The following is a 25,080-nucleotide window of genomic DNA, read 5'->3' on the forward strand; positions in this document are numbered from 1 at the left end:
ACTATTGCTGTCAGATTTATGTGCTTTTAAAAAAATCTGTTTCAAGCTTAATTTTCTAAAATTTTTCAGTCAGATTTATATATAAATATATATTTTTAATCTGTTTAGAACTTTGTTATGTAACCTTGTTGAGATCAAATTGGGATGCTATGAGTTAGAGCCAAATAAAAGCCAGTCTGCTGAGGATTATCTTAAATCCTTTATGGAGACAGAGGTGAAACCATTGTGGCCTAAGGGCTGGATGCAGGCAAGGTAAGAAATATGACATCCTAGATTTTATTTATTTACTTTTTTCTTACTGCTGTTATTAAAGATACATTGTACACACACATACATGACATTCATTTTGCTAAGAACCTAATACGTTTAAAATTCTGTATAATCATCTCAGATGCTCTGTGCTTTGCAAACTTCAAGTACTTAAAAGACTAAAGAATGAGTCACATGGACATAGTGATGTAGAATATACATAAGGTGATTTTTTTAACTGACCACTTTTTTTTTTTCATATCTAAATTTTGTAGTAGGGAGAAAGATGGCTTTGAACTTTGGAAGGGGAACTTCATATGGGTATTGTGAAGATAAGAGACTGAATACAAGATCTAGAATAGTATAGAAAAAGAGGCATAGCAATAGGTTCTGTTGAAAGTATTCAATATAGAGTGGTATCTCAAAACTAATTTACAGTTTAAAGAGTTAAGTATTAGACTTGGCTGTCTCAACCTGTCATCTTAAAGCATTCCATCTTAAATCAACAGAAGACATCTGTTGATCTGTTAATGATTTAAAATAGAGGTAATATAAAACTGTGTAAAATTGATTATTGAATTTACTGATAACTTTTACTTGGTAAATAAGCAAATAATAGATTGTTGAAAATCAAATGATTGAAATGATAAAGTGATTATCATATTATTTATCTACTATAAAAAATTAATTGTGTCCTTTAAATTTTTCCAGAATGCTTTTTAAGGAAAGTCGGAGTGTACATAATCATCTTACTTCTGCCCCGTGAGTAAATTCAGATTCTATTTTTATTCAAATCATATGCTTTAGTAAACAAAAGTATCATTTATTTATTGCTATTTGAAATCTGACTTAAACGTACATTTAGACAATCTCCATGTTACTACTGCCTCTTTTAAAAAGATTATTTTTACTGTTGACTATATAGACCTGGAACACACCTATCTATTAACAGTTCTCAGGGTAGTTTTCCAAAAATCTGAATCCATAATGTTAACATTGGCCTGAGATATGGTAGTAAAGAGCCATGTAAACAAGGCTCTGGTGGTTTCCTTTGTTCTTGGGAACCATAACATACCATAACCTGGGTATGTGCCCTTCAGTTCTTTTGTGCCCTTTTTCTCCCCCTTGTTAATGACTATCTACTTAGGTAGCCCAACACCTTGTGCTTTCCAAGACAGTTCTGTGTACATACCTACACTTCCTGGCCTTGCAGTGTTTTATTCCACAAAATTAACTTACTCTTTGTGTCCTTTCTTCTGTTCAAAACCAGGTATTTCCTTAGTGATGTGATTACTAAAGAAAGCTCTCTTATCCTCCTGTAGGCAGTAATAAAAAGGCGTGGTTACATTTTTTAATGAGTACTGGTTAACTCAACAAGAATTTTATTTTTACCTTCAACTTAGGGCTAATTCCCTGTAGTCTAAAAGTGTAGTATTAAGGGGTTAATAAAGTATAAAATTTAGCAAGTTACTGAGAATTTACTGAACATTCTAATTCAGTATTCTGCTAAGAGGTCTTGGTAACATCCTCTGGGTAACATTACAAAATTCCCCCTCTCCTTGTATAAGTTATAATAGATGGAATTTTTTTGCAGCTGGTAGGAAGGACAGTTTCTTAGTACACCATCAGAGATGTATTGAGTTAGTTGTGGTTTTCAATTCTTACTTTTATTATCTATACTAATAAAAGGGTAATATGCTAATTAGACCAGGAGCCCTTCTGGACATAGCCATGGTGGCGGGGCTGAGGCAGAGGCGATTAGGGGCGATCAGGCCAGGAGGGGAGGGCAGTTGGGAGCGATCAGGCCAGCGGGGGTGGGGAGGCAGTTGGGGGCGAGCAGACCGGCAAGAGGGGGCAGTGGGGGGCCAGCAGGCTGGCAGGCAGAATGGTTAGGGGCGATAAGGCAGGCAAGCCGGTGAGCGGTTAGGAGCCAGTGGTCCCAGATTGCAAGAGGGATGTCCAACTGCAGGTTTCAGGCCTAAACCAGCAGTCGGACATCTCCTAAGGGGTCCCAGATTGGAGAGGGTGGAGGCCAGGCTGAGGGACACTCCCCCACCCCACCCCCTCCCCTGTGCATGAATTTTGTGCACTGGACCACTAGTTTTATTATAAATGTGGAGTAGCTTGGTTTCATATATTATAGGTGTACTTTGTTGCAAGTGGTTTAGTTATCCTACAGTGGGGAGATATATATAACTAATTTTCTGTTTTGTTTTGTACCAGAACGTAGGAATCTATGGGATAGGTGAGACTGGAAATCTTTTGTTCAAGTGCTGTTTCTTAAAAAAACAAACAAACAAACAAAAAACACTTTAAATATTACTGTTGTCTTAATAAAGTTGTAGATTGGCAGTTTTAATTAAAATATTTGTTAATCTGCCCTAGCAGGTTTTTCTCAGTGGATAGAGCGTTGGCCTGTGGAATGAAAGGTCACAGGTTCGATTCTGGTCAAGGGCACATGCCTGGGTTGTAGGCTCGAACCCCAGTTGGGGGCATGCAGGAGGCAGCCAATCAGTGATTCTCATCATTGATGTTTCTCTCTCTCTCCCTCTCCCTTCCTCTGAAAACAATAAAAATGTGTTTAAAAAAAAAAGATATTTGTTAATCTAAATAATGACATTCAATTAAGTGAAATACAAATATTCAAACAATGTGAGGTATTTTGGCTTGTCAATTCTTTAATTATTCAACAAATATTTGAGTACTTTCTCCTACTATGGAACTTATGAGTGTTTTAATCTTCAAACTTTTTCACACTGGCTTCCAAAGTTTTCATGGTATTTTTTCTTGCCTTTTTTTCTGTTGTTTCAACATTTTTATTTGAGTTTTATGTTAAAAATAATTTTTTTTTTTATTGCTTAAAGTATTACAAAGGGTATTACATATGTGTCCTTTTTTTTTCCCCACCCTTGACAATCCCCTGGCCTCCCATACCCCCCAGTGTCTTATGCCCATTGGTTATGCTTATATGCATGCATACAAGTCCTTCGGTTGATCTCTTACCCCTCTCCCTCCTGCCCCCCAACCCTCCCCGGCCTTCCCAACGCAGTTTGACAATCTGTTTGAGGCAGCTCTGCCTCTGTATCTATTATTGTTCAAAAGTTTATAATGGTCTCTATTATCCATGAATGAGTGAGATCATGTGGTATTTTTCCTAAAACTAATTTTTAAAAACATTTTTTAAAAGGAAAGAAAACCTGTATGTCAACTGTAATTGGGGGAAAAATAGAAAAAATAATTCAGACAAATTTTTGCAAAAAATACATATATATCTATCTACACTAATAAAAGAGAAACATGCAAATTAACCATCACTCTGCCACTCCACTACACCCACCAGCCAATCAGAGTGACTATGCAAATTAACCCAGCAAAGATGGTAGTTAATTTGCATATGCAGGCACGGAGCGAAGACTGAAGGTGGCAGCAGGCACGGAGCTGGAGCGAGCAGGAGGCTTGGGTTGGTCCCAGGGACAGAGGAAGCCAAGCTTCCTGCTGGTCCTAGGCTCCGCTCAAGGAGGGGCTGGGGGCCTGGGTTGCCAGCGACCCAGGCTTCTAGCCCCCCCTGGGCTCTGCTCAAGGAGCTGGGGGGTGGGGGGGAGGAGGGCCTGGGAGCAGCTGCAGCAGAGAAGCCAAGCTTCACTGCTGTGGCTGGACCAAAGGCCTGGGTCCCAGGTGCCAGAGGAGAACCGGTGTCGGCAGCCAGTGGAAGGAAGGCCTATTGCGCAAATCTTGGTACAACGGGTCACTAGTGTGTGTGTGTGTGTGTGTGTAATCAGAGAGAAAGGGAGAAAGAGATAGAAACATTAATGATAAGAGAGAATCATCTATCAGTTGCCTCCTGCATGCTCCATACTGGGGATCGAGTCTGCAACCCAGGCATGTGCCCTGGCTGTCAATCAAAAGTTGACCTTCTGGTTCATAGGTAGACATGCAGCCACTGAGCAACACCAGCTGGGCAAAATTTTTTTCCTTTTAGAGAAATAGAGAGAAAGGGGGTATGGAGACAGAGAGAGACAATGATTTGCTGTCCCACATATTCATGCGTTTATTGGTTGACTTTTGAATGTGCCCTGATCAGGGATTGAACCAGAAACCTTGGCATATTGGGTTAACATTCTAACCAACTGAGCTATTCAGCAAGGGTTTTGTTTTGTTTTTCAAATATCTCATTTACAATTTCTTAGCATGATTTAATTTGAGCTGGAAGTTTTTCAAAGCTGTTTTCCTATAAATAATTTAAATTTTTACCAGTTCTTTGAAGTGAGAAGCCTTAGGCAACTTTGTTAGCCTATTTTGAGTTATTTTTATTTTATTGTGAATATTCACATTTAATTTTTTAAAAAACTTTATCTACATTTCATATTTTGGTTTTTCATCAAAATTGGGGGAAATGTTGCTGCCTATTCACATATGAATTAAGCGCTTACATATAGCTCCTTCCTTCAGAGAGTTTTCTAAATAGCAGAAGAAATTATTTACCCATGTAATTACAAGATTATGTTACACTTTCCTAATGAGTGACCTAACTGCTACTGAAATGCTCTCCTTTTTAATTTTTTGTGTTAGGGCAAAGAAAAAGGTGATTCCTGCACCTAAACCCAAAGTAAAGGTAAGTTCTGAATTAAGTCTTATAGTAGTCATAATGATGACTGTTGAAATGCATTATTTTTAATTTAATTAATTGATTGGTTTATTTTTTAGATAGGCTTTTATTTATTTTAGAGCAGGGGGGAGACAGAAACATTGATGTGAGAGAGAAACATTGATCGACTGCCTCCAGCATGCACCCTGGCTAGGGATTTATCCCATAACCTGGGTATGTCCCCTGACCAGGAATTAAACCAGTAAACTTTTGGTGCATGGGACAATGCTCAACCAACGGAGCCACACTTGCCAGGGCTTTTTTTGTTTAAAGGTGGGGCAGAACCACTCTGGACAAATTTGGCCTTCCCACCAGCTATATGTAAAAAGTTTTTTTGTGTGTGTTTTTTTTATTGATTTTAGAAAAGGAGGAAGGGAGAGAGAAAGAAACATAGATGTAAGAGAGCTACACCAGCTGTGTGCCTTCTTTAATTTTAGAGGCTCTTTGAATACAGAGCAACACTCCTTTTTTTTAGTAACCTACTTTGTCTTCTAAATAATATTGAGACAATATTTTATTAAATCTGTTGAGTTCATGCTTTATTTTCACACCTTATTTGTTTTTTGTTTTTTTAAATATATATTTTATTGATTTTTTACAGAAAGGAAGGGAGAGAGAGAGTTAGAAACATCGATGAGATAGAAACATCGATCAGCTGCCTCCTGCACATCTCCTACTGGGGATGTGCCCGCAACCCAGGTACATGCCCTTGACCGGAATCGAACCTGGGACCTTTCAGTCCGCAGGCCGACGCTCTATCCACTGAGCCAAACCAGTTTCGGCTCACACCTTATTTGTAAACAACTAATACCCTTCATTGAGAGTTTTTTAAATTTTGATGCATCTGTTTAGATAATGATGAATATATCAGAACTCTAATAATGGAAGTGTTAGGATACTATAGGGAAGTTACCTGTTTTGTTTGTTTATGATTAAATTACTTTTTCCTTTCCCCAAAATGGAAAAACTGTATTGCTGACTTTTTTTCCCATCCTGCCATCCCTCAAATACTTATTTTAATTAGAGAGTTAATATAAAGAAATGCTTACAGTAGAACATGCAAACAATTGGGAACAGTAAGAAGGAGAAAAGTAGAAATTTCTGCTCACTCAGAGAAAAAAACTTTTAACTTTCTGGTTCACAGCTGCCCTCTCTTTTTCTGGATCTTTGACCCTACCTCACCTCCTTCCGTCTATCTGTCCAACCATTCACTTATCCAGCTTGAGTTAACATTTTGTGTCAGTGGGATAATCTGGTGTTTTTACTCAAATATACGTCCTGAACAATTTTTCTGCCAATGTAAATCTCACAGTACAGTGGATTTGTTACTGTTTTTAACTTTTTATTGATTGATTTTAGAGAGAGAGAATGGAGAAAAACTTTGACTTGTCATTCCAGTTATGAATTCATTGATTGCTTCTTGTATGTGCCCTGATTGGTGATTGAACCGAAAATCTCGGCATATCAGGGTGGCGATCTACCCAACTGAGCTACCCGTCCAGGGCCTGATTTGTTTTTTTGTTTTTGTTTTTAAATCTTCACCCAAGGATATATTTACCAATCTGAGAGAGAGAGAGAGACAGAGAGACAGAGAGAGAGAGAAAAAGAAACAGTGATTGGTTCCCTCTTGTATGCGCCCCAACCTTAACCAAACTGGCAACCTAGGTATATACCATGGGTGGGCAAACTTTTTGACTCGAGGGCCACAATGGATTCTTAAACTGGACTGGAGGGCCGGAACAAAAGCATGGATGGAGTGTTTGTGTGAACTAATATAAATTCAAAGTAAACATCTACACTAATAAAAGAGAAAAATGGTAATTGGCGTATGACGATACCCTTTTCATTGGCTAATCAGGGCTATATGCAAATTAACTGCCAACTAAGATTGGCAGTTAACTGCCAACAAGATGGCTGTTAATTTGCATATGTAGGCACAATGCAGGGAGGCGAAAGGGAAAGCAGGAAGAAGCCCCCTGCCACTGACAGTGATCGGAAACCCTGGGGGGAGCTAAGAGCTGGGGGGCAGGGCAAAGGCGGCCCCAGCCATGATCGGAGAATCAGGCGCCTTTGCCGCCCTGGCCAGTGATAGCAGGAAGTAGGGGTGGAGCCAGCGATGGGAGCTGGACATGGTCGAAGCTGGCAGTCCCGGGAGCTAGGGGTCCCTTGCCTGGGCCTAAAGCGGAGCCCACGATCGTGGCACCCCCCGCTGCCACTGCAGGTCCCTGCTGCCCGAGCCGGACGCCTCAGCCAAAGGCGTTAGGCCTGGGCAGGGGCAGAGCCTGCAACCGTGGGGAGCTGGGGGTCCCCTGCCCAGGCCTGACACCTCTGCCGGAGGCCTCAGGCCTGGTCAAGGGGCCGATCCGGTGATTGGTGATCGGAGGGTGATGAGGGTCAACTCCTCTGGCCGAGGCATCAGGCCTGGGCGGGGGGCTGAGCCGGAGATTGGGGGGATATGATGGTCCCCTTGCCCAGGCCTGAAGCCTGGGTCAGAGGCGTCAGGCTTGGGCGGGGGGTGGAGCAAGTGATCAGAGGGAGATGGGGGTCCCCTGCCCAGGCATGATTCCTGGGCCAGAGGCCTCAGGCCTGGGTGGGGGCCAGAGCCAGTGATCAGGGGGAGATGGAGGTCCCCTGTCCAAGCCTGACACCTCTGGCGGAGGCGTCAGGCCTGGGCAAGGGGCCGATCAGGTGATCAGAGGGTGATGGGGGTCTACGCCTCTGGCTGAAGCATCAGGCCTGGGCTGGGGGCAGAACCAGTGATGGGGGAAATGAGGGTTCCCTGCCCAGGCCTGACGCCTCTGTCAGAGGCGTCAGGCCTGGGCAAGGGGCCGATCCTGCGATTGGAGGGTGATGGGGGTAAACGCCTGAGGGCTCCCAATATGTGAGAGGGTGTCAGGCTGGGCTGAGGGACACCCCCCCCCCCCCAGTACACGAATTTCGTGCACCGGGCCTCTAGTCATTACATAAAAGGGTACGGTCTTTTTTTTTTTTTTTTAAGTTTTATTCATTTCAAACGGGCCGTATCCAGCCCGCGGGCCGTAGTTTGCCCACAGCTGGTATATACCCTGACTGGGATCAAACCTGGGACCTTTCAGTATATGGGATGAAGCTCCAACCAATTGAGCCACACTGACTGGGGCATGATTTGTTAATTTTATAAAGAAAAATATTAATAAAAAGGTTACTTAAAACAGCAATTTTAGCCCTAGCCGGTTTGGCTCAGTGGCTAGAGCGTCGACCTGCTGACTGAAGGATCCTGGGTTCAGTTCTGGTCAAGGGCCCATGCCCAGGTTTCGGGCTCCATCCCCAGTGGCGGGGAGGTGCAAGAGGCAGCCAGTCAATGATTCTGTCTCATCATTGATGTTTCTATCTCTCTTTTCTTCTCCCTTCCTCTCTGAAATCAATACAAATATGTTTTTTTTTTAAAACAAAACCAGCAGTTTTATACTGGTAACACTGCCAATATTCTTCTGATATACTCCCCAACCCACAGTTTTTGTACTTTTTATTATAATGGGATTTTTACTAATCATGTAATTACATGGCATGCCAAAGTGAACACGTCACATCTGCATTAGCCATTCATGCTAGCAGACAATTTTGATCTTAATGCAGTTACCATGCAGACTTCTGAGAGGCAGTGATGTTTTCAGTCAGGACTTTTAGAACAGAAACTTAGAAAAATTGCTCAGGGATTTAGAGTATAACAGCATTCTTGACAGCTTTTTTACTGTAGTACCTTAGAAAGTGATGGTAAAGACCCTTCCTCTCCATTTTTTCCCACTATGGTTAAGGTAAGTGCTGTGGTCCTATAAATCAATATATAATGTAAGACCTTGGGCTTGGGTTTGGTTTTGGTTTTTTAAAATAATCACCCAAGGAGAGAGGATATTTTCCCCTTGATTTTAGAAAGAGTGGAGGCGAGAGAGAGAAAGAGACATTGATGTGACAGAGATGCATCAGTTGGCTGCCTCCCACACCCCCTCTATGCTTTAAAAAAAAAAAAAAGTGGTGTTTACAGTCTCTAAAGAAGAGTTCCAGTAGAATTTTAGTAATCATGAGAACTTCTTAGTCTTTTAAAAACCAATACTTGTAATTTTTTATTAATCATTGCATTTTTTTCTAATACAATGCTGTTTATACTAGGAGTGTAGTCCAAAAAAGGACCAGAAAACTCCTGCATCCTTGGTGGCTTCAATTGGTGGTCCTTCAAGTTCTGTCACATCTGCCATGGCCTCCACCAGCTCTAGCTCTACTCCCGCCCAGGAGACGATCTGCCTTGATGACTCACTAGATGAAGACCTTTCTTTCCACCCACCTGCACTGGATCTTGTTTCTGAAGCTTTAGCTGTTATCAACAATGGGAACAAGGGCCCTCCAGCTGGCTCAAAGATAAGCATGCCAGCTGCAAAACCTCGTCCAGGACTGAGAGAAGAAAAATTAGCAAGTATAATGAGTAAGCTGCCACTGGCTACTCCCAAAAAACTAGATTCTGCTCAGACTGCACATTCATCTAGTCTTATTGCTGGTCACACCGGGCCAGTACCAAAGAAACCCCAGGATTTAGCTCATACTGGCATCTCTTCAGGCCTTATTGCTGGTTCTTCAATTCAGAACCCTAAAGTTTCCTTAGAACCTTTGCCAGCCAGGCTACTTCAACAAGGACTACAGAGGTCAAGCCAGATTCATGCTTCTTCCTCTTCACAGACCCATGTCTCCTCTTCCTCCCAAGCCCAAGTTGCTGCCTCCTCTCACGCTCTGGGAACATCAGAGGCCCAAGATGCTTCTTCGTTAACACAAGTAACAAAGGTGCACCAGCATTCAGCTGTCCAACAAAATTATGTGTCTCCACTGCAAGCAACCATTAGTAAATCACAGAGCAACCCAGTGGTGAAATTAAGTAATAATCCCCAGCTTTCCTGTTCATCCCCACTTGTTAAGACTTCAGATAAGTCACTTATGTACCGCCTTCCCTTACCTACTCCCTCACCTGGAAATGGTTCTCAAGGGTCCCACTCCCTGGTTTCTAGGACAGTACCTAGCACCACTACCTCCAGTAACTACTTAGCTAAGGCTATGGTGTCACAAATCTCCACGCAGGGTTTCAAATCTCCCTTCTCAATGGCTGCATCCCCAAAACTTGCCGCATCTCCCAAACCTGCCACATCCCCTAAACCTTTGCCCTCACCTAAGCCTTCTGCCTCACCCAAGCCCTCTCTGTCAGCTAAGCCTTCAGTATCAACTAAACTTATTTCTAAATCCAACCCAACTCCCAAGCCTACTGTATCCTCAAGTTCTTCCAGTCCAAGTGCACTAGTAGCCCAGAGTAGCCACTCCAGCAGTAACAACCCAGTCCATAAACAACCCAGTGGAATAAATATCAGCAGACAGTCTCCCACCTTGAATTTATTGCCCTCTAATCGCACTTCAGGCCTTCCGTCTACAAAAAATCTTCAGGCCTCATCAAAGCTACCAAACTCATCATCCACTGGAACTGTTGGGAAGAATAGCTTGAGTGGAATTGGAGTGAATGCACCTGCCAGCAGAGGTAGCAACCTTAACTCAAGCGGAGCTAATAGGACTAGTCTATCTGGGGGAACAGGAGGTGGAACACAGGGTGCTACTAAACCGTTGTCTACTCCACATAGACCATCCTCTGCCTCAGGGTCTTCAGTGGTAACAGCCAGTGTGCAGGTATGTATGTTATATACATTCATGGGGTAAAATGTATTAGTGTATAACCTTTCCTTATTATAATATATAGGTTGTTTGTAATAGCCAAATAGCCAATAGTTTATTGCCAAGGAATGTTCCTAATGTTGACATAACAGTGATGGGGATACTTGGGGGTGAGATTTTTGTTGGAATGTGGATTTATTTATTTTTCATTCAAGTAATACATGCTCACTTTCAAAAATGTCAAAAGACATAACTAAAATGCATATTTAAAACTATCTTATTAAAGTCCAGAACAAAGTAGTAACTTAGGAATTTAACATACCTTCACTTGTCTCCTCTATTCTCCACTATAGTCCCCTTTCTCCTGCCAACTTTTTTATTTAATCAAATTTATACATGCATGTTATTTTTTCCTTTAATCTGTCTTTTTGAATAAAATTTTTATTTTGCAATTATTCATTTATAATTCTCTGTCAAATTAGTATCATTAATCCTTTTATACCACAGCTTTCCCATTTGTGAGATTTTAAAATATCTCTCAGTTAATAGGCGTTCCTCACTCAAGGAACGTTTTCAAAAAGGCTAAAATGAAAGCTATTTTACCTTAGCTCTTACATATATGGTCATTTCTGTGCTATCACAGTTGAATAGTTACAGATTTCTTGGATCACTAATTGTCTCACTTCAAATTTTATATGTACTGTTCCACTGACCCGTTGTATTTAGGATTATAGAGGATTCTGAGGTTCTCTTATCAGTAATGTGTTTTCTCTGCCTAAATGCTAGTAAGATTTTCTCTTTTTTGTTGCAATTCAAGGGTTTACGGACTTTGGCTTGGTTTATCTTGTTTTCAGTAATTCTGTACCTAGAACATGGAAAGTCTTTTCAATTTCAAACTGGCTTTTTTTTTTTTTTTCCAGCTCAAGAATATTTCATTTGATTACATGTGATAATTATTTCTGACCCATTTGGCCTAGAATTTTTGAGAACTCTTTATTACTCATGTATTTCATTTCTCTGCCTTCCATATCATCTTCTCTGTTATTATTTCCATCTATCTCCCACTTTGTATTCTGAGACGTTCACATTACTGACTTAGTTTCTTTAATATATCGCCCCCTCCCCCCACCGAAAAGAAATACATGCTCACTGTAGGCAAATTCAAAAAAGAAAATTAAAATCATCCATTATTCCATCACTGTGTATATTTTCCTGGTACTTTTTTAGACTTTTTAAAGAATGTGCGTTTTACATAATATTCTGTTTGATAATAAGCTTTTTAAAAATATAACATTTTATGATGTGTTCTTAGGTTCTTAAATATTCTTTGAAAACATGACTTTTATTGATTTATGGAATTCTGTTCTCTAACAAAATGCTCTAACTTTATACTGCATCCTGGTTATGTGGAATACGAACATTTTATGAAAGAATTTTCCCCTTGGTGTTCATAGAGGTTCTCTGCTATTCAGTATAAGCTAAGCATTGGTATTCAGTGTACACTTAAAACCAAAATCATCACTCTGCCATTACTGTAGTCTTAGAAATGAATTGATTCCAGAATTCTAATATAGAACAAAATTCAGTTAATTGATATTTTATTAATTAGAATCTAGGATTTATTGATATTTTATCTATGTAATTTTACTTTTAATCAGAAATATGAAAGTAACACTAAAAACAAACTGATTCGGGATTGTATGTTAAAATCTAAGTTATAACTTAAATCTGCAAGTTAGCCCACATTCCTGTTTGTATTACCTTTATTAAAGTGTTGACGTTTTCGAATCTTTAATTTGATCAAAGGAATATTTGAGAGAATTATCACAAAAATGGCAGTTCCCTACCCCATATCCTCCTGCTTACTACTTTTAACTCTCTTAGCTTTTTCTCTGGGATTTTAAATAAGAATGAATGGAAGACTCTTAATTTATTTTTTTAGTATTATCTTTGACTTCTCATTATGATAATGAGGCTCTTAGCTCCCTTATATTTTTTCCATTCTCCTGAAAGAGTAAAATAACAACTTTTGGTAAAATCCATGACTATGTAAAATATTGTCTCTGTTGAGCTAAATATCGCACACGATGGTTTCATTTGCTTTCTTATTATATTTTGGGTTTTTCCTTGGAGCTAAAAAAATTTTTTTCACTTGTTTTGTTTTCTCTGAATTTAACATTAAATCTTTATCCTTTGTCATCTCCAGAATCTAGCAGTTTTATTTTCTTTCCAGAAATCCTTCTTGTAATCAATCATTTATGCTATAAAAGAACAAATATACTTGGTATACAGTTACTTGTCAATTAGTTTCTCACCATGAACCTACATGACAAAATTTGTGTTTCTAAAATGTACTCCCTCCTGGTTTTCTTCCTCTCCAAAATGACTTTATGATTTGGAACCCTTAGTGTTCCTGCCTTCATAGCTGATCCTTTTTGTTCACGTCTTACTGGTTTTACTGAAGAAAAGGTCAATAATTGAGTAAGGTTGTTTCTAACTATTGGTGTCCTAAGGGGTTTTTTTGGTGTTTGTTTTTTTTTTTAATATAGCATCTCACTGAAATCTTATCAGCTATCTGTGGCCTCTAGATCCTGTCTCTCAAGTCCTCCAACACTAAAAACAGATTTCCTATCTGTGCCTGCAAAGTATTTAACTCCTGTCTGAAATACATCATCAGCTGTCTACTCATTTGCAGAGTGAAAGTGACAGGTCTTGAGTTTAACAGATTATTACCTCTACCTGCTTTTTATTGAATAATTTTCTACTCAACATGTTCCTCTTCTTTCTTGCCCTTCAACTTACTGATTTTCTTTGAATCCTGTCTTTGCCACTTTAGAATTCTGAAAATAATTGCTTTATTAAGCAAATGCTTACTAAGTGTTTAATATGTGCCAGGCACTGTTCTAGGTGCTGGGGAAATAGGGTGAACATTCATATTCAAACCCCCTCCTCTTTATGGAGCATATATTTTAGGTAGGAAAATGAACAAAACACAAATTTTAAAAATATATAAAGTGTTATGAAAAAATAAAATGGGATAATATGATAAAGTATGATTATTGCTAACATAGATAAAGGAGTTGGGGAAGGCCTCTTTGAGGGGGCAGCATTTAAGTGGAGAATTGAATGAGCAGGATTCAGCCTTTGGAAATAAGAGAGAACAAACAGTCCAGGCAAAGTGGGTGGTGTGAAGAGAGGAAAGAACAGGCCTGTAGAAGACGTGTGGACCTGCATGGCAAGACTAGGAAGAGATGGGTAGGTGATGAGGTTGGAATTCAACAGTAACATGTGATGAAGGATCTTGTGGGCCATGATAAAGACTTTGGAATTTATTCTGTGTGCAGTGGGAGGCTATTGGAGGGTCTTTTACAGGGAGGACAGTGGTATGGTTTGACTAATATTTCTAAAGATCACTCTGGATGTTGTAGGGAATGAGGGGGGTGGATGCACTTAACCAAAATATAAAACATGGTTTAAAAAAAAAAGTAATGCTAACCATGGGAAGAGAGAGCAAGGATTCTCTTCATATTTTCCCTTGGGAATGAAATGTGGAGATCATAGAAAATATTTTTGATTATGGGGCATTATCCTGAGCTGTTTGCCTACTTCAGGTTGACAACTTCTCCTGTATGCTTCTGAATGATACCACTGGTGGGATGCCCCCCTTTGAAAAGTCTCCATGTTTAGGAGAGAGAAATTTATACCCATGTAACATAGATAATTTGATATTTCATTTTAGTTTTAAAAACAAAATTAGATACAGAAATGCTGACCATACAAAAATGTTAGGCACTTATGGCATGATACCGTTTTTTATTGCTAATACTCAATTATTTAATTTTGGAAGTTGCCTTAACTTACATTTTCCATCTATATTTATTGGGGTTTTTTGTTTATTTGTTTTTTGAGAGAGAGCGATATGGTTAGGTTGCCTTGAGTACACCCCCCAATCTAGGTATGTGCCCTGACCAGAAATCAGGTGTGTGGGATGACGCTCTAAGCCAGTGGTTCTCAACCTTCTGGCCCTTTAAATACAGTTCCTCATGTTGTGACCCAACCATAAAATTATTTTCATTGCTACTTCATAACTGTAATGTTGCTACTGTTATGAATCATAATGTAAACATCTGATATGCAGGATGGTCTTAGGTGACCCCTGTGAAAGGGTCGTTCGACCGCCAAAGGGGTCGCGCCCACAGGTTGAGAACCACTGCTCTAAGCAATTGAGCCACACTGGACAGGGCATTTTCCATAGATTTTAATGCTTCAATTAGCCTCCTCCAGAAAAAGTTTTCTTTATTAGCTGTTTCTCACTAGGGGGCTCTGTTTATGGTGTGCTGCCTTGAAGTATGTGCCTCATGTTACCCTGAGACTACAATAGAATTACGACTAAAAAGAAGAAAGAACTCTTGTTAATTCTCAAATTGATACAGGATCCTTTCTATCTAAATTGCTTCACTTATTATTATTTTTAACTTAGTAATTGTTTTCTTAATGTGCCCATTTTGTCTATCACGATTGGCACAATAGAGAAGAAGACTGGAAAATAAGAAAGATAGTTAATGCCAAGCAGAAAGTGATAAAGACTTATACGTAAGTGTTGGAGGAAGTTGTGGAAAAAAAGAAAGAATGTGTATGTTGCCCACGAGCTCACCTTGTCCTTTACTTTTTAATGCCTGAAAACTAAGGTGTCAAACCTAAGTGGCAGGTAAGAGCCAGACTATTGCTGGTAGCAGTTAACATAGCAGGTGATGATGAGTTTAGTTGTGGACATGCCAAGTAGGTGAGTGTTAGATATCCCAGTTAGATTCTTCATTGAACTTCCAGATATACAGGATTGAAATTGAGATGAGAGGTCAGGAGTGTGAATATACATTTGAGAGATTAAAATTAAAGGAGATAATGGGAGGGAAGGCTATTGGAGAGAGTGGAAAAAACAGAATGAGAAGCTTCTTGAGGTTGTTCTGCAATTCATGTGCAGCAGTAGCATGGACCACTAAGTATATACTAGTACTATGTACTGTGGCATAGATGGATGGGAAGATCACCTATATTTTCTCAAATATTAACTAAGCAAAATGATTCAGCCTTTATAATTGAATAATGTTTACTGGTTGAATAATAAACACATAAAATCAGCCTGACAGTGGCTAACATGTAAAATATTTAGTCAGGGAAATTTAGAATTAGTAAAATAAGGCTACAAAAGAAAACTTAACAGTTGCAGAAACTATAATAGATAATATCTAATACTGAGAAAAGCTTATAATCTTTGTTGATAAATTCACATAGAAAAGAAATGTCAAAATGGGAAAAAATTACTTAATTGCTGTATAGAAAATTGTTCAAAGAATTAAATTAGCTTAATGAAGTATATTTAAGTAATTTCTCAATGAAAGTTCAATGTTAGCATATTTTTCATTTCACTGTTTTTATTCATAAACAGCATTAAAACACAGGTAGGGCCCTGGCTGGTGTTGCTCAGTGGTTGAATGTCAACCTATGATCCAGGAGATCACGGTTCAATTCCTAGTCAGGGCACATTCCCCGGTTGCAGGCTTGATCTCCAATAGGGGGTGTGGAGGAGGCAGCTAATCAATGATTTTCTCTCATCATTGATGTTTCTATCTCTCCCTCTCCCTTCCTTTCTGAAATCAATGAAAATATATTAAAAGAACAAACAAACAGATAGGGGAGTGTCAAAACACCCTCTAATTTGCCTTTACCTTAGAGAGTCTAAGTTCAGAAAAGTAGTAGAGATGGAAACCAACTTACAGGGGTTAAGGAGAGACTAAAAGGGTGGGCAAACTTTTTGACTCGAGGGCCACAATGGGTTCTTAAACTGGACCGGAGGGCCGGAACAAAAGCATGGATGGAGTGTTTGTGTGAACTAATATAAATTCAAAGTAAACATCATTACATAAAAGGGTACAGGCCCGCGGGCCATAGTTTGCCCACGGCTGGACTAGATAATGTGGAAAGTGGAGGCTGTCATTCACTAAGTTTGAAGATAAAAGGAATACAAATAAGTCAAGTGGTTTCCAAAGTTGAGGAAGAGCCAGGAATAAGTGGTTGTAAAAAGAGATGAGTCCTGGCCGGTTTGGCTCAGTGGATGGAGCGTCGGCCTTTGGACTGAAGGGTCCCAGGTTCAATTCCAGTCAAGGGCACGTACCTCAGTTGCTGGCTCAATCCCCAGTAGGGGCCGTGCAGGAGGCAACTGATTGATGATGTTCCTCTCTCATCAATGTTTCTATCTCTCTATCCCTCTCCCTTCTTCCTCTCTAAAAATCAATAAAAAGATATTTTTTAAAAGAGATAAGATTGGGAGGTTAAGGACACATTTTTAATATCTTAATCAATAAAGGGGAAAAAAAGAATTCTCTGTATATGAGAAGGCAGAGGAAACATGGAAAAAGTGCGAATACTAGATTATTTGTACCAGGAAATTCTACATTAATGGGATTCATGGCATAGGCCAGTTCATAGGTCATAGCTTTTGGAGAAGAGGCGGGTGAGTCTGATGAGGAAGAACATCCCAGGTGGCCTCATCTCTGTAAGGTGTTAGGATGGAAGTAAAGGACACAGAGTTAGGGGCTCTGAGAGAGTAATAATAATCTGTAGCAGCAACTGCAGAGACTGTGCCAGGAAACAGTATAGACAAATAGCAAAGAGACTGAGCATGTTCAGAGACCACATTGAAATTGGTTCAGATCTAGGGGAATCTAAGATTAGACGTGAATGGAGCCCTAACCAGTTTGGCTCAGTGGATAGGGCGTCAGCCTGCGGACTGAAAGGTGCCAGGTTCGATTCTGGTCGGGGGCATGTACCTTGGTTTTGGGCACATCCCCAGCAGGAGGCAGCTGAATGATGTTTCTCATGTTTCTAACACTATCCCTCTCCCTTCCTCTCTATAAAAAATCAGTAAAATATATTTTTTTTAAAAAAAGAAGTGAATTGCCCTGATTTGGCTCAATGGATAGAGCATTGGCCTGCGGACTGAAGGGTCCCAGGTTTGATTCCAGTCAAGGGCATGTACCTTGGTTGCGGGCACATCCCCATTGGGGGATGTGCAGGAGGCAGCTGATAGATGTTTCTCTCTCATCGATGTTTCTAACTCTCTATCCCTCTCCCTTCCTCTCTGTAAAAAAAATCAATAAAATATATTTTTTTTAAAAAATTTAAAAAAAGAAGTGAATGGATTGAGAGGGTGAATGGTATTAATATAGGCAATAAAATAACTTAAGGAAGAGTCTAAACGTGAAGAGCTGAGTATAGAATTATTAAGTAGCACTTTGAATTGTATTGTTCACCTCCATCTTCATTTCTATATCAAGGTTTCTGTTAGAGCAAATATAAAACATAGTCTTGTGCCCATGAGGATATTAAATAAATCAATTCAGGTTAAAGATTTGATTTCTTATGTATTTTGACCCCTGGTTTCTGCAGTCCACAGCAGGAGCATCATTATTGGCTAATGCCTCACCTCTGACTCTCATGACATCACCTTTGTCTGTAACAAATCAAAATGTGACTCCTTTTGGGATGCTGGGTGGCCTTGTTCCAGTGACCATGCCCTTCCAGTTTCCCTTGGAGCTACTTGGCTTTGGAACGGACACAGCTGGAGTGACAACCACCTCGGGATCTACCTCAGCCGCTCTCCACCATAGCTTAACTCAGAGTAAGTGGGGCCTTTGTTTACTTGGCTACCTAGTTTGACAGAACAGGAAACAAAATTATACTCATTATACCAGTTGGACTTGTATAGATTATAGAATTTTTTAAAAAAGAGATGCAATGTATTTTATCTATGTATAATCAAATTATTGGACTCTGAGATTTTATTTATAATTTTTAAATGAACCACTATACCACATTTCTAAAAAAAATTTATAATAAGAGGAAGTCAGATTTGCTGAGTGTTTGCATTCACAGGTACATTTATGTATGTAAATTTTTTAATATGTATATACTCAAAGAAGGCCTTTGAAGTCAGGGCTGTGCTTGCATTAGATAAATTAAACTATTTTCATTTTTGCTCTCAGAGGGCTCAACCAGATTTAAGAAGATCACTGACAAGTCTGTTTTCCTCTCAGATTTACTAAAGGGTTTACAGCCAGGAGCTCAGCATGCAGCAACACTTTCCCACTCACCTCTGCCTACACATTTACAGCAAACATTTAATGGTAAGAAAGCCACCTCTTTCTTCATCTCTTTGTTGTTTATATAGCTATATAGATTGGACTGAACATTTTTTCTGAAAACGTGAATGAAATGACAAAGGTTGAAAAAAACAGACTTTCATGTTACTGAATCCTCATTAGCAACAAACTCCTTTTAAGAGAAAGGAAATAAGTAAAATGAAATCTCTTGTTACATGTGAAGAGAGTGGTTTTGAAAGTGTTATATAGAAGTGATGACGAAGAAGACGGTTCATAAGGCAATGTGCAAAAGTCATTTCCAGTAATTGTAATAGTTTATACTGATGGGAAGTTTACCAAGTGCCAGATAATCTTGTGACCACTTACTATATTAGCTAATTTAATCTTTACAACAAGCCTGTGAATGAGATAACAATCTCCATTTTATAGACCAGGAAACTGAATCAGAGATAAGCAGCTTTCCCAAGATGATACACTAAGGTGTTCGATCTGAGATACAGATCCAGGAAGTCTGACTCCACAGACAGCTCTTAACCATTAAACTTTGCAGTCCTTAAATTAATATCATCTAAACTCTATACATTATATTCTTGTAGCATAGCTGTATCTTTCTGAAATTAGGTAGTAGATACTGGACATACACATCAGCCTCCAGCAGTTGACCTCAGTAGACTGCTGATAGTATTCAGAAGGCCATTTTGAGGATCTTTTGAGCAGAAATAATTGCTCATCTGCCCTCTTAACTTTGAAGTTGACTGGGGCTTCACTATTCTTTTTGGCCACTGCATTTCATATTATCTTTGAACAAGTTTACAGTTGGTCAAAAGTAGAATGAAAGCTATGTAGCAATCTCAAAGCAACAAGTTGTAATGAATCCTGTAATGGACCTTACATGGTAAGAATGAATATAAAATCACTGTTGTACAAATGGGGGACACAAAATAAACACAGATTAAGCAATCCTAATCTTCCTGAACTAGGTTTTAATGCTTAAGGAAAACTGCCCTGTGACTAAAGCAGTTGCTGGTATAATGAGTTCAGTTTAGAGCTGTTTTTTCATGGATGGACTGGTATGGACTTGTAAGGAATGAGACAAACAGGAACCTCATGGTTCAACATGACCCCAGTAATCCAGCTTTTATTCTTGTCTGAGCAGCACCACTCTTCCAGAGGGAGAAAGGAAAGTTTACAATTTTTTTTATTTTAAAGACGTTTAAAAGTATAAGACACCGAATTTGAGAATTAGGCTTTGATTTTTTAATCCCAAAACTGCCCCTCAGAGCAAGTTTCTTAACTCGTTTGACCATCACAATCTCTTGCTTGTAAACGGGGGACAAGAAGATGTTTTTAATAGGCTTCTTATGAGAATTTAATGAAAATAATTTAAGGCTTCTAGCATAGTGCCTTATACATAGTAAGAGTTCAGTTTATTAATGTCAATTCTCTTACTTTATCTAAAGACAGAGATCAGTAAACTTTTTTCTCTAAAGGCCCAAATAGTAAATATTTAGCCTTTGCAGGCCATTTAGTCTCTATCACAACTACTCAACTCTGTAGTGTAGTGAAAATAGCCATAGAGAATATCTAATATGAGTATGGCTGAATTCCAATACAACTTTTTATTTATAAAAAGAAGTGTAAAAAAACAAACAAATAAAAAAGAGGTGGTGGCCAGATTTGGCCCTTGGGGAAGGTCTTGCTTTAAAGACTCCGAGTCCATTTAATATGAGCATTTTATTTTATTTTAACCAAAGCTTCTTTGAGCAAAATTCCATTTTGCCATTTTATAAATTTAATTATGCCTAAAGTTAAATCATTTTTCTCTACAAATGTAAGTATGTAATATCTCATTATCAATGAAAAAGCCAGTTCCTTAGATGTTGTCGCCAAACTTATTTTACTAGTATTCTGTTTATACAGCTTTTGAAATGATCATCATATTTTGTTGATACATCTTTTCTTTAGTAGAGGAATTTTTTCGGTTTGTGTTTTACCAGAGTAATTTAGATATCACATGAGTGGACCTAGCAATATGACTTTTGTGCTCTCCTCCAGCCTTAAGTTTGTTATTGTAGTACAATATTTTGTTCTTTTCACCTGTGTAGTATTTCTACCATGCCTCCCTTTTTCTGTTAATCCTATTGGGTGGGGATGGGAGGTGTCTTATTCCTTGTTAAGGCAATGACCTGTTAGAGACTCCCTCTATATTTTTTTGGCTTTCAAAGTCACTGGGTCCAACTCTTACCCAGTTTAAATAGAGAAAACAGCATTTTTCTAGTAAAAGTTAAATAGTCACACGTAGAACTAGAAACCCTTATTCCTAGTAGCAGACTTTCCTATCAGTTAAACTTTCATAGGTTAGGGCCAAAAAAAGACTCAGCTGGATTTTTCACTACCAATGTGCCCCATCATTTACATAAATAATTGTGAATTATCAAATGCTATGTCATGGCAAGAAATTTAACTTTACTTGCAAAAGAATGAAATTGACCTTGTCTTCTAAATGAATCTATGTGGTATGTCCCTTGAAGGTGGGGATTATGTTTTTATGATCCTTTATAATCCTCACAGCATTTAGCATATTGTCTGTGAGGTAGATACCTATTTATATATATAAAAGCCAGTGACTGGAATGACTGGTCACTATGACGCCCACTGTGGCCAGCGAACCAGCCCAATCGGGGGGTGGGGCCAGCCAGCCAAACTCCCTCGGCCCCTCCCCCCAGTTGGCCCTGCCCCTGATCACACCCCCAACCCCAATAGGGGGCAGGGCTGGCCAGCCAACCTCCTGCAGCCCCTCCCCCCAGCAGCCCACCCCCCGATGAGCCCCCACCACCCCGATCAGCCTGTGGCCCCTCCCCCCAGCCAGCTCTGCCCCAGTTGCCCACCTCACACACCAATCGGGTGGGGCTGGTCAGCCAACCTCCCACAGCCCCTCCCCTGGCCACTGACCCTCGATCAGCCCCCCCACCTCATTTGGGGGTAGGGCTGGCTGGCCCACTGCCCATAGCCCCTCCCCATGGTCGGCCCCTCACCCCAATCGGGAGCGGGGCCCGCCGGCCAATTGCCCACAGCCCCTCTCCCCAGCTAGCCTGGCTCTGATCGGGGCAGGCTGGCCAGCCAACCTCCCACCACCTCCTCCCAAGAGGCCCGGCCCCAATCTGCCCTAATTGGGACTGGGCCAACTGGACCCCACCTGTCACTTGTGCACGAATTCATGCACTGGGCCTCTAGTATATATATAAAAGCATAACTGACCACCCGACCATTTGACTGTCCTGTCCAACCGGTAGCTATGACACACAATAACCACCAGGGGGCAGACACTCAACATAGGAGCTGTGGTGACTTGGCAGCTGCAGTTCTCGGGTGATGCACCTGGAACCAGAGAGGAGGGAGCCTGATTCCAGGGTGCATCACCTGAGAACCGCCCTCTCACAATCCAGGACCCCTTGGGGGATGTCAGAGAGCCTGTTTTGTCCCAATCCCTGCAGGCCAGGCCGAGGGACCCCACCTGCTGGAAGGGCCCTGCTCACTCTGCAGACATCCTTCAAGCCTGGCGCCACCCTAGGTGCGGCCAGCTGGGGAGAGACCACAGGAGGTTGACTCCAGGGGGTGTCCGGCCGTCTCACCCAGTCCTGCCCCGCCAGCCACCTTCTAAGTAATTTCCTTTCAATGTGCACAAATCCCTGCACCAGGCCTCTAGGAATAAATACTTGTTGAAATAGTATTTGTAGGATGCTGAAAACCTACTAAACCACAGTCATTTGGGATAAGAGAATCATTCTTGTTGAGTTTTTATCTCCTATATGTTTTTTCAACCTCTATAATGCTATATATAGCATGTTTTATGTTAAAGGTTATCTCTTTAGCAATGTAATCCATATAAAAATTAAAAGTTAATTATTCTTTTTGCTTTGCTTCTTAAATCTATTTTTAAAACCATGCCTTCCCATCCCAATTAAACATCTCTTTTCTTAGATGGAGGCCAAAGTAAAGGGGACACTAAATTGCCACGGAAATCTCAGTGACTTCCAAACAAGCAAAGGAGATGAGACACTCAGCTGGCTGATGGAATCTACCTGATGGGAAAGTACTCATGTGGTCATAGGGCTGCTGTTCTGTCGATGTTTACATTCTCTCGTCCCAAGCACTGTGGTGAGGAGGAAAAAGGAAAGAAAACATTACTTGATGTAAAGCCAGGTGCAGGAGGAAGAAATGCTTTCTTGCAAAGTTAGTGACTTTTGGTCTCTTCTAAAGAAAGACAAAGTTACCATATTAACTGAATTAAAAGAGACTCAGTTGTCAAACCCACAGAAGTACAAATTTGTTTTTTCCCCCTGAGGGAGGAAGAAGGAAAATTGAGGATTTGGGTAAACTCCATCCATCCTGGGGGTTGGATCTGAACATGTATAGTCATAATTGCATAATAAAAGGCAATATATCTGGAATTAGGTCAGTTTGTCAGGAGTAAGGATCATGTCTATTTGAGTGGACTGTGGAGCAAATTTGCCATACAAAAAAAATAATGACTTTATGTCTGATACAGACCGTAGAAAATACTATACCCTCAAAAATCCTGAACAAACTTGAATCTTCCCCAGTGTGTAGCAACTCCCCATGTGAATCAGTGGACTAGAGATGCTTCAGGAAAGTTATTTTAGCACAGTGATATGTATTATTAAATCATCGAGATTTTTAAAAGTCACGAAATTGAGCCTGTTGCTCTTAACAGACGAAACTTAGATGTCCCCTTTTTATAAAAGGGTCAATTTCATCTTCCTTTCAGAAGCAGGTACTTAACTTTAACTCTCTTCTTCAGGTGATTTGTGCATCTGGTATTGACATTAATTCTTATTTCCATTCTTGATGTTAAAATGTGACTGTTCACATTTTTCTCTTGAGAAATGGGGATCTTTGCTGTAGGGCTTCGGCTTTGATGCTCTTAGCCCTTGCAGGTCTACACTATGAACTAATTTCTCCCAGCTTCACCTCAGTTCACAACTTCTGTTCTGTTAGCTAAGTGGTACTTCAGGTGACTATTAAATGTTGATATAAACAGCTATAAGTGTGTACTACACATGCTTCTACATTGGTCATTCAAATAGCATATATATATATATATTTTTGGAATTTTCAAGATAGTATTTTAAAGGGAGAAATTACATTCGAATCATGTGTGTACAAGGGATTATTTTTTATAAAAATCACAGTGTATTTTTACTCCCTATATCCAGTGTAGTGAAATTGATTTGGATCATTTCCTAATACTGACTCAGAATATTGACATGTGAGTAAATCTGCAGATAGTAAGACTCTGTAGTTATCATGGTGTCCTTATGCAAATAACATTCAACAGAGGACATTAAGGGAGAAATTTATGGATTTGTTTGGATACTTTTTTTTTTTTACACCTCATCATTCTAGCCTTTCTTTTCTTTCTCTCTTTTTTTCCTTCCTGTTTAGGCTTCTAAATGTTTCAAAGTGTACCCAAGAATGGTGTGAGCTTGGTCCATTTTTAATGATAGACTAACCTAAAGAGCCACATCAGATTGATAGATGCAACATTGCTTGTGTATGTTTTCATCACACATCACCCTATACTGTTAGGTTTATTCAAATAAGAGTATTAATCAGGCCCTTTTTCTTCTTTTATAAGAAAAAGTCCCAAATAGCCGGTAGGACTGTGAATAAATTACTGCAGATCTGTTTAGATCTGTAAACCTATATTTGAATTCAAAGTCACATTGGCTGGCTTCACAGCAAAAAGTTAATAAGTAACTGAAAACTTTAGTTCCAAGAACTTGTTACAGTAAGAGCAAAAGATTATTTCAAAGGAATCATTGATATAATTACTTGCATCTCAGAATTTAGATTACCAATAAAACAAATCTGAATATTGCATCAGCCCTGGTAGATATTTTGGGAGGATATTGGGATGTTGCAGAGAGGTTTGGCTTGAATTGAGTATGTTTGATTACAATTTGTTTTTTTAATTAGGCAAGCTTACCCAATTGAGTTATTCCAATGTAGCATACCTCTTTTATTTAAGTTTTATCTAATTTGGGGGGTGGGGGGGGCGGGGAACGTCTTTGCTAATGCTATGTAGGAGTGTTCCTTTGGGAAGCTAGCCTTTGTTTTACTTCCCATACCAGGAGGGAAGTCAGAGTGCATGTTAATCTCTTCCTGCTGATAATTGTGCATGTACGTGTGTGTGTGTGTGTGTGCATATATTTATTCATATATAACTTCATTACTATTTTAAGTCAAGAAATAATAATTTTAATTTCTTAATAACTCCATCATCAGTTCTGAATTATACCTTGTGAGGATTCCCTGGTGATTCTG

The 25,080-nt window shown here is 39.7% G+C and overlaps 1 protein-coding gene across 2 annotated transcripts in view; it reads left to right on the plus strand.

Annotated features, from left to right (window-relative positions):
- Positions 1 to 23,250, plus strand: part of UBN2 (ubinuclein 2) — an 81,535-nt gene extending 58,285 nt beyond the window's left edge. For both annotated transcript variants that reach the window (XM_081102457.1, XM_081102458.1), the window contains exons 11-17: positions 109 to 252; positions 961 to 1,011; positions 4,819 to 4,861; positions 9,041 to 10,588; positions 18,020 to 18,251; positions 18,667 to 18,756; positions 22,714 to 23,250. In XM_081102457.1, the coding sequence (XP_080958583.1) occupies positions 109 to 252; positions 961 to 1,011; positions 4,819 to 4,861; positions 9,041 to 10,588; positions 18,020 to 18,251; positions 18,667 to 18,756; positions 22,714 to 22,763 (2,158 nt within the window). In that variant the 3' untranslated portion in view covers positions 22,764 to 23,250. The remainder of the gene's footprint in view (positions 1 to 108; positions 253 to 960; positions 1,012 to 4,818; positions 4,862 to 9,040; positions 10,589 to 18,019; positions 18,252 to 18,666; positions 18,757 to 22,713) is intronic.
- The last annotated feature ends 1,830 nt before the right edge of the window (positions 23,251 to 25,080 follow it).

This window comes from Myotis nattereri, assembly GCF_964212035.1.
Source record: "Myotis nattereri genome assembly, chromosome: 11".
Taxonomy (NCBI): domain Eukaryota; kingdom Metazoa; phylum Chordata; class Mammalia; order Chiroptera; family Vespertilionidae; genus Myotis; species Myotis nattereri.